This window comes from Chaetura pelagica, unplaced genomic scaffold, assembly GCF_000747805.2.
Source record: "Chaetura pelagica isolate M959 unplaced genomic scaffold, ChaPel_1.0 scaffold676, whole genome shotgun sequence".
Classification (NCBI taxonomy): domain Eukaryota; kingdom Metazoa; phylum Chordata; class Aves; order Apodiformes; family Apodidae; genus Chaetura; species Chaetura pelagica.
Genome location: NW_009953724.1, coordinates 298,825 through 308,809, shown reverse-complemented (window position 1 = coordinate 308,809; position 9,985 = coordinate 298,825). Strand labels below are relative to the sequence as shown.

The 9,985-nt window shown below is 48.4% G+C and overlaps 1 protein-coding gene across 1 annotated transcript in view; it reads left to right on the top strand.

Annotated features, from left to right (window-relative positions):
- The first annotated feature begins 3,773 nt into the window (after window positions 1-3,773).
- HDAC1 (histone deacetylase 1) overlaps window positions 3,774-9,985 on the top strand; it is a 10,915-nt gene continuing 4,703 nt past the window's right edge. The window contains exons 1-5 of the mRNA XM_010000558.1: window positions 3,774-3,881; window positions 4,295-4,412; window positions 7,485-7,559; window positions 8,658-8,796; window positions 9,428-9,569. Coding sequence (XP_009998860.1) covers window positions 3,807-3,881; window positions 4,295-4,412; window positions 7,485-7,559; window positions 8,658-8,796; window positions 9,428-9,569 — 549 coding nt within the window. The 5' untranslated portion in view covers window positions 3,774-3,806. The remainder of the gene's footprint in view (window positions 3,882-4,294; window positions 4,413-7,484; window positions 7,560-8,657; window positions 8,797-9,427; window positions 9,570-9,985) is intronic.

Here is a 9,985-nt window from a genome sequence, read left to right as displayed (position 1 = left end):
CTGGGGGGAATGGGGAGACTGAAGGGCAGAGGATGGAGGGGGGGGAAAGATAGGGGAGCAGCACTGGGAGGAGATGGGATGGGGAGTGGGGGACATCTGGGGACTTGGGAAGTGGGAAAAGGCTGTAGAGGGTCCAGGGTGGGCAGAGGAGCATGAGGCTGAGAGAGGCTCTGGGAGCTGTGCTGAGATGCTGAAGGCTTCTGGGAGGATGGGGAGCACTAGGGGAGGTGCAGAGGGGCAGGACAGATTGTGGGGACACAAAACCCCTGTGTCAGGAGGAGGAGGAGGCAGCACTCCTGAGGCTGTCTCTGGGGTCAGTGGTGTTGCTGTCAAGTGAGGGACAAACCCAAAGGTGTTGGGAGCCAGACCACCTGTGTGGTGGTTTGGAGGGAGTTCCTGTGTCTAGGAGCATTGTTTAGCTCTGCCTCTGAACTTGGCAGCATTGTAGACTGTCTTTATTTTTTGTTAAAATTCGTTTTTATGAGGCTGGGGAAGCAGAAGTGCTGCTTTGGAGCTGTGTAATCACCCCGGTGGGGCAGGGGAGTAACGGGGTGTCAGAGCTGGCCAAATCCCAAGCTGGGGATCTTGTGTGGCTTCTCCACTTCCCCCCTGTAATCTGGGGGAGAAACCAGTCATGTCGTTGCTGCACTTCACAACCACCTCCCCTTTGGTGGGGCAGCTTGGTGCCTCAGCAGTGGGCAGGCTCCTATTTTTAATAGAGGCTGCAATCACTCTGCCAAAGGTGTCGTGCAGTTCTCCATTTCCTCCTGGCTTTTGGTCTGTGATATCAAGTAAAAAAACTTTTCCTTGCTCCTTTTTCCTGGTGAGGGGATGTGCTCAGAGTTCAAGCAGCAAAGCTGGCTCTTTCAGACTGCGTGTCAGGTGTGCAGTGAGGGCTTTTTCTTTCTCTAGGAAGGCAAATCTAAGCAGTGGGTTTGCAGCCTGTGGTGACAGCCCTGCTGGGTCTGTGACTCAGCTGGTGCCTTTGAGAAGGCAGGGTGAGGAGGAGCCTGGGTTAGGGCACTGGGTGCAGTGAAACTGAGCCCAGTTTCACCACACAGCCCATCTCTGTGCAACACCCATCATATCAAAAGAGACAAGGGGCTACTGGAGAGACCTTAAAATGCCTGGATTAAACTTAAAGTGCTCACAGGGAGGGGCAGAATGTGTGTGTGACCTGGATGTTGAAAGCAAACGGGCTCTGTGTCCAAACCTACCCCTGTCCTTGGAGTGTAGCGTGTTCACAGAGCAGCTAGTCAGTTTGTGAACAGTCTTTAAAGGCAGGGGATGATGTCTTAAATATGAAATAACAGTCATTTTGTGTGAAAATGCTAGCAGAGAGGCTCTCCTTGCAGTCTTTATTGCATGGTAACTACATGAAGTTAGAGTTACACACTCTTTGTCTACAGCTGCCCTCACTAATTTGCCCTGTAGTGAGATTTTGGTGCCTTGTTTTTCCCCCTGCTCTTTTATGAGCATCTGGCCACCATCCACAGTGTGTCCTGGAGTGGGAGGAGACTGTTGTTGTCAGGGAAGGCATCATCTGTGGTTGTGGGAGCCCAGTTTGTTAGGGTCTTTGATTTTCCATGTAGGGAGCAGCACAGCCCAGTGCAGTAATTCCCTAAAAGCAGGTCTCTGGGTGCTGTTGTGGATGGTGATGGGTCTCTTCCTTGAGCCATAAATCTTGGGGCCAGACTCTTCTCAGTGGTGGCTAGTGAGGGGTACAAACTGGAACACAGGAGGTTGAACCTAAATATAAGAAAATACTTCTTTCCTGTGAGGGTACCAGAGCCCTGGGACAGGCTGCCCAGGGAGGTTGGAGAGTCTCCATCCCTGGAGACATTCCAAACCTGGATGTGTTCCTGTGGGATCTGCTCTGAGGGATCCTGCTGTAGCGGGGGTTGGACTGGATGATCTTCAGAGGTCCCTTGCATCCTCCAGCACTCTGTGACTCCATGTGTGTGATTCAGCTGGCAGGAGGTGCTGGAGAAGGACCCCAGGCTGCAGGAAAGGGTCTGGGTGGGATTGAGAGGATGGGGAAAAGATCATTTGATATTGTGAGGGTCCTTCATGGGAATCCTGAGGGGTGCTGAGGGTGTGTGTGAGGGCTTGAACTTTCACAGTAACTTCTCCTTTACTAGCTCCCCATGCAGGGACTTTCTTAACCCCAGTAGGCAGGAAGAGGGGTATCTTGGGTTCATACACTTCATCTGTGCTGATGTCCAGGGGCAGACAAGCTCCTCTGGTGGGATGTGTTGATCAGAGTCCACACCAACAGGTTTTGCCCGGGGCATTTCACTTGCAGCCTGAAGTGAAGGTGACCAGTTTTCACACTTGGTGTAGTTTTGTGCTGGTGTTTTTCTAGGTAAGCTCTGGAGCACCTCTTCCTGAGTCCCCCAAACCTTGATTTAACCTGATTTTACTCTCAGGAAAGTTGCCCCAGAAAGATCCATTTGTGCAAAAACCAGGTAAACTCCAGCAGCAGGATTGTTTGGGTGTGGGATTTGCAGTGTTTGCATCTACTTTGCAAACAGGGCCCTGTCCACAGGAGGAAAAACTACAGCTGGGTGCTGGGAGGAAGTAGCAGCTTCTCCTGAATGTTCAGATCAGTGATGAAATATTAATACTCCCAACTGAGTCACCAGCCAGACCGGATTGGGTCTCCTACTTCCTAAATGGGTTGGGAGTTGTACAACTACATGAACAACTTTGTCTGGTTTCCCAAGAAAATGAGGCTTGCAGGGTATGGCTGCTCCATGGGGCTGTGTTTCCTGCTCTGGGGAAGTTTTGAGCAGCTAAATTAGGCAGGAGGCAGGAATCTGGATGTTAAATTTCTCTTTAGGTTTCATGAAAATAAGTACCCTGGGAGAGGAGGTTGTGGAGGGGGAAGGAAACAAACCTCCAGTCTGTGGTGTTTGCTGTGGGTGAGTGCAGCTTGTGCTCAGGTTTTGCTAGGTAGGAGTGAAAAAAATCCATGTGGGGAGATGAGCTGTGGGATGTAATTCCAGGAAGGTGACACTGTTAGTGCTGGCACCCATAGGAGAGTTCATCAGGTGCTATGTGTGGGTGTGTGGTTCCTGGGGACTGGGATTCTTAGGAAATGTTTCCAGAGATGACAAAGGGTGAAAATGATCAGAGCTGTGAAGCTCCAATTAGGCTAGTGTTTGCTTATTGAGAGAAGTAGCTGCTTTGTGTCTGGTTCTGTGTGGTGCACAGAGAGGAGTGGAGGCTCTGTGGGGTGAGTCGTTGTCTGAGCTGGGATTAAACTCCCAGGGCTCCTGGTGTGTGGGTTCCTGCTCAGAGAGCAGCTGCACTGGCTGTGAAGCCTGTGAGCTGGGCAAATCTGGGATGTCATGGATGCAAACTGCCTGGAGAGGACATTGGAGAGTTGGGGATGGGCAGATGTGGTGCCCAAAGTTCCTCCTGCCCAAGAAAGCTGGTGTTGCCTCCTCTTATCATCCTGAAGAGTGATGTTAGTCACCCAGACTCTTGCCTGGATTGCCTTCCTCCTAACCTGCATTAAAAAAATTCCTTGTTTGGCACTAGTTTCCAAATGTCTGTCTTATTTCAGTCTAGGATAAATCTTTCTGACTCCATGGAGAACCCTGTACAAGCAAGGTGGGAGACCCTGTCCCCTGGGGACAGATGTGCTGCTGGAGAACAGATAAAATGGCAGAATGACCTGATGGTTCTGGTGCCTTGGCTGTGATTCTCTTTGAAGGAATGAATACTTTTCCTTGCTGTAACAAAAAGCTTTTTTGCTCCCAGGTGATGTTGGAAACTACTATTATGGCCAAGGACATCCCATGAAACCCCACAGGATCCGGATGACCCACAACCTGCTGCTGAACTATGGCCTCTACAGGAAGATGGAGATATATGTAAGTGTAGGGCTGGTTGTGAAGAGGAAAGATCTTACTTTGTGTGTCAGGTTTTAATTTTGATGCTTCGAACTCATAAATTCTCTGTTAATGAGCCAAAGAGGAAAAGAAAAAAAATTAAACAGTTGTGCTGGTGTATTTCTGCCTTTTTCTGATTGTTTCTGTCTTCTTTGCTTCAGCTTTGGAGGCTGGAAAATTACATTTCTCTCTTAAATATTTCCTTTATTTAGAGCTGCAATATGTCCCAGTCTCCAGCAGTGGCATTCTTGCATTGAAAAGAAGTTTCTCTTGTTGGATGTTGCTGGGTTGAGGGTTTTTTTGGGGTTGATCCTAGGAGTAAATCCGAGCTAGGGAATGGGAACTGGGGAGAGGTGTCTTTCCAAACAAACCCTGCTGTTTTGTTGTCCTTGCAGCGCCCTCACAAGGCGAATGCAGAAGAAATGACCAAGTACCACAGCGATGACTACATCAAATTCCTGAGGTCCATTCGCCCAGATAACATGTCTGAGTACAGCAAGCAGATGCAAAGATGTAAGCTCTGCCAAGGCTAAGATTTGGGGTCCTGGGAATCCTAGGCCAGAGGACTGGTGATAAAAAGAGTGGGAAGAGCCATGGGAAATTGTCTTGTCTCCTGAATTGGGTTTGGATTGATTTGGTAAATCAAGTGTTTTAAAAATGAGTGCCTCTCTCAAGCTAACATGCCAGGAGAGCTGAGGAAAACCCTTTAACCTCTCTTTTTTTTTTTTTTGTTCTTGTGCTTTGTTGGAAACTCCTCTGAATTGCTTCCCTGGCTCAGAGGTGACTGAACTACTCCATTTATGAGCTGCATGTAGTTTGTGTTATTGTTTGTCTGTAACCAGAGGTGGGAAAGGGTTGGGTAATTTCAAACAAACAAACAAAAAAAGCCCAACTCACCAGTTGTGTCCAAACTCTGCAGTAACTCAAGGATTTTCAGGGCAATGACTTTGAAAGTGGGGAGGGTTGAGATGCACAATGATACCCGTCTGCTTTCTGTTAGAGTGGTTTATTTTGTGAGATAATCTCTTCTAGTCTCTTCAGTCTTTAATGATGAATTTTAATGTTACAGAAACCCTTTTATTTTGGCCTCTCTGCAACCCTGAGCTGATGTTCTTTGGCAGTGACTGTGGCAAACTAGGTTTTTAGCAAGTACAGATGAGAAGTGAGGAAGGCTCAAGGTTAAAACAGCATTTTGGTCTTGAACACTGCAATCCTCAGAGCAGAAAGCAGTTGTTAGCCCATGGGGTTCCTTTCTGTGGGGAAGAGTAGTCTCCAGTTTAGAAGAAATGGGCATATTGAGTCTGAGGCAGAAGCACTTGGAGCTCTGGTATGAGCTGAAGGGGAGAGATAAGGAACAAGCCTGTAAGGGTGAGCTGCTTCATGAGTAATAGACACTAAAAGACTTCCTACAGCAAAAGATGTGCCTTAATGCCCCAAATGACATCTACCCAAGTACATATTTACACAAATGAGCTGTTTACCCCTGAAGCAGATGCAGCTCATGAGCTTATGAATGCCCACTCTGCTCTCTCTGGTAGTCAGCATTTTCTGTACTGAACTCTTTTGACCTGAAGGAGGAAAAATATGAAAATTAATCTTAAGCATGCAGAGGACAGAGCCTTTCTTCAACAAGACCTACAGAGTAGTAGCCTCTGTGTAGCTCCAGAGCTAGCACAGAGGGCTTGGAACAAGGATTAGGGGTACAGGAGGTGGGGTCTTAGAATCATCAAATGGTTTGGGTTGGAAGGGACCTTAAAGCTCATCCAGTCCAACCCCCTGCATGGGCAGGGACACCTCCCACCAGAACAGGTTGCTCCAAGCCCCGTCCAACCTGCTCTTCAACACTTCCAGGAATGGACAACCACAACTCTGGGCAACCTGTTCCAGTGTCTCACAACCCTCATAGTGAGGAATTTCCTCCCAATATCCAACCTAAATCTCTCTTCTTCCAGTTTTAATCCATTACCCCTTGGATTGTGAAAGTCAGTGCTCCCAGTGCAGTGACAGGTCTTCTTCTTAGAGGGAAGGATAAATGCTGTGACTTCCATAAGGATGGTTCCACCTGGAATGCTGGGCTCTCTCTGGTTTATACTTTCCCAGTTAAGAAGCTCCTCACCCACCCACTGCAAGGAAGAAAGAGCATTTGTGCCTCTCATCGTCCACCAGAGCTTTGTGCCTCTAGGCAAGAGTTTGACCTCTGTTATTAATATTCCCACTTAGTAGCCCTGGCTACTTGGAATCTCCTGGTGGGAGAAAGCCCAGCTGGCTTCTGTTGACACAGCAGCTCCTGTCCTGGCCAGGCAGCATGGGGGGATGCCCTCTGATGCTGTCAGTGCTGCCCATGAAGTTCTCAGGGGCACTGAAGGGAACCAACAGTCTCTAATTCAATTCTGCTGATGCCCTCTTGCCTGAGGACTTGGGAGGAGCTGCCCTGTAGCCTCAAGGGCAAGGAGTTTAATTTGCTGTAATGGGAAGCATGCAGAAATTGATGGCTGCAATTCTCCTCACTTAACAGGGAAAGCTTCCAACCACCTCTTTGAATTAATTATTCAAACTCTGCAAGTTGCCAGGCCCTGCTGAAGCAATTGGAAAGCAGGAACAATTGCTTCCTTCTGGGTCTGCTGATGGGCATTGTCCTTTCCAGAGATCCCTGGCCCAATCTGGGACCATTCAAACTCCCTTATCACACAGTCTTTGTTGGAGACTGTGCACTGAGGGGTTTCTGATGCTTGCTGGAGCTTTGTGCACATGAAATGCAGAAGAACCTACAGATGTTGTTACAAAAGTAACGGGTTGGTTGGCTTGTATAAGCAATTCTAGATTCTTGTTACTGTTTCTATTTTAAATCGTCCAATTACTTAGACTTAGCCAGGCTAGAACTGCAGTTGGGCTGAGAACTTAAAAGCTGACTGTCCAGGGTGGAGTGAAAGGCATGCACAAGGTGGAACTGACAGATGTGGGTGTAAACTTCTCACACCACTGTTCACTGTGTCCCTGCTTTCTCCTGGTACTGGTTGCTTTCTCAGCTCCTCCTCAGCAGCAAACGGGAGTAAAAGCCTTTCCCACTGGCTGTGGGGTTGTATGTTGGAGCTCAGGCTCAGCTCTGTGGCCAGAAGTGGCACAACTCCCCCAGAAGGCACAGAGGGGGCAGGTTGCAGTGTGACCTGAGAGGTGCTGCCCCTGTTCTGCACAGCCTGGAGCAGCACAGGGCACAGAGTGTCTGAGGAGCTGCTGTGAGGAGCAGGGTGGCTATTCCAGAGCTCCTCTTGACAACAGCTCCTCACTGCCCACTCTGGATCCCAGCCCAGCAGATGATGTGCTGCTCTCACCAGAGCTCCCAGGACCTGTTTTCCTCTTTTCGTACAAGTCAGGAACATCTTCCTGCAGCAACAACCTTTTTACCTCATTGGGGCTGATTACATTAATGTTTTCTTATTCCTGCCTGGTCTTTTGTTCTTCTAAAAAAATGTTGTTCACTTACCTGGTTAGCTTTTAAAACCAGAGGGGTGATAGACACCTTGACATTTAAATCTGTGATTTATTTATAGTTTTCTCTTACACTAACTCTTTTGTGTTCTTTCCAAGTTAATGTTGGGGAAGACTGCCCTGTGTTTGATGGGTTGTTTGAGTTCTGTCAGCTCTCTGCTGGAGGCTCAGTGGGTAAGCTCACCACTTGTCATTTTATTTTCTCTGAAGTAAATGTTCATTGTGTAGGTCTTCCTAGAAAGTGAATTTGTTGTAATTGGTGGTTGGGGGAGAGGTTCTGTGAAACTGTTCCTGATCTCCTCAATATAGTCAGATCCAGATTTCTCCCCACGTTAGAATTTGAGGCCAGCAAAGAAAATGTTAAAACAAAACCACAGCAGCAACAGAGGCTTAATAAAAAAAGAAAGAAAGAAATCAAAGTGGGATTTGCAGAAAGAGCAGTTGTAAAAACTTTGCTCTAGTCAGGCATGACCTTCCAAGGAAACAAAAGGGTTACTTTGTTTGTTGTTTTTAACAAAAAGCCACTCTGGACATGAAGCAAGGTAGAACCTGAAGGGTTTCAGGAATCTCCCTGGAAGCTGGAATATTCAAACTGCTTTCAGTGTTCCTGAATACTTTGTTGCAGGATACAGGGTGTTGGGGAGTCCTGGGGCTGTGCACAGGCCTTAAAGCTTGGAGGCTGCTCCTCCCACAGTGACATCCAGCAGTCGTGGTTTCCTGTAAGGCAGCTCAGCAGTCCCTACAAGTCCTGACTGCAGCATTTTTGGAAGCAGTTTGTGCTCTCTGGTCCCACAGCTGTGGATTCCACAGAATATACCATCTGTTTTGGTCCTGGGAGAGTTGCAAAACTGGCAGAGTTGATGAAGGGGCTGGGGGCAGAGAACTTCCTTTGCCTAAATGCATATTCAGTGAACGACCTAAATGTATGTTGGATGAAACCTTTCATTTAAATCCTTTGTTCAGGGCACTGAGAAATCTAGACTCTCTTCAGCTGTGACCCCAGCTAGTGGACTTGTCTGTGCAGATTTTATGCTCTGAGGCTAAAGTGGGAAGCAGGGAAAAGTGTGTGTAGACAAAACAGAACCTGCAATTCCCTCCCCTTTGCCTTTTGTTAGTTTGTTGAGACACAAAGTGTTAAACCCTTGGGCTTTGCTTTGTTCAGCACCCAAACACCCACCCAGGCAGGATGGGATCCTGAGGGACAGGTGCTTTGCCCCTCGGTCTCTGCCCTGGGGCTCTCGTGCTCACGTGTTGTGCTTCTCCTCCCAACAGCCAGTGCTGTGAAGCTGAACAAGCAGCAGACAGATATTGCTGTGAACTGGGCAGGAGGCCTTCACCATGCTAAGAAGTCAGAGGCTTCTGGCTTCTGTTACGTCAACGACATCGTCCTGGCGATCCTGGAGCTCCTCAAGTACGGGCAGGGCTGCTCACCCCTTTTCTCTGTCTGCTCACCCCTTTTCTCTGTCTGCTCACCCCTTTTCTCTGTCTGCTCACCCCTTTTCTTTGTCTGTTCTGCTGCATTTCCTCCCCAAGTCCTCGGTGTTTTCTTCCAAGCCTGCTGTGTTTACCCAGGAGGGCTTAATCAGCTGTCTCTTGGGATGCAGTACTCTCTCTGCCAGCAGTGGCACAGTGCAGGAGGCAGGAGGCCTGGAGCACTCTCTGGTTGTTCTTAGGCCCTTCCCTCTGCCACCCACCCTGGCAAAGGGCACAGCTGTGAAGTGTGACAGCTTGTAGCTCGAGGCAGACCTCAGCAAGGGGCTGGAACATAAAAATGCAGCTTGAATCTGAATAAACCGAGTCGAGTCTACCTGCAAAGATGAGTTGCAGCAGCACAGGCCACTTTATTTTCCTCTGTGGTTCTGTTCCACTGCTGACCAGGGCACAACTCTCTTCTCCATGACTCTTCTGCTTGTAGCCTCCAGAAAGAGCTGCCTGGTGGCTATGCAGCCTGGGGCTTCCTTGCTCTCCTCCTGTTTGTTTTGCTGCTGAAGGCAGCTTCTGCTCTGAAGAAATGCAGCTTTTTGACTCCTTTCTGATCCTAGGTATCACCAGAGGGTGCTGTACATTGACATTGACATTCACCATGGAGATGGTGTGGAGGAAGCATTTTACACCACAGACCGGGTCATGACTGTGTCCTTCCATAAGTATGGAGAATATTTCCCAGGAACAGGGGACCTCCGGGTGAGAATGGAGAAAACTACCCTGAAATGTAGTTTGCTGTCATTCTAATTTAATTAAGATCACTGCTCTCCTTGGTTTTCCTGCTCTCAAAGTGGCATTTCTGAGGGCAAAGGTATATTTTTGAGGCAACTGGTGGGCGCTGGAGTGGGTGCTTTGTTCTTGTGGCCTGTGGAGTATCAGCCTCTTAGCAGCCTTCTGCTGGGATTATGCTCAGGCAAGTGACTCTGAAGGTTGCATGTTGGTCACCTGTAGCTACTGACCAGTTAATTTGGCCACACAAACTTCTGGGTGAGAGTTTCTGACCGAGTATTTCAGTGTGTGTTGGTTTATCCTGTTGGCATTTCCTCCTGTGACTCAGTTCTGCAGGTTAATGAATCGTGCTGTTAATTGTGGCACTCTTTCAAGTGAGACACAGG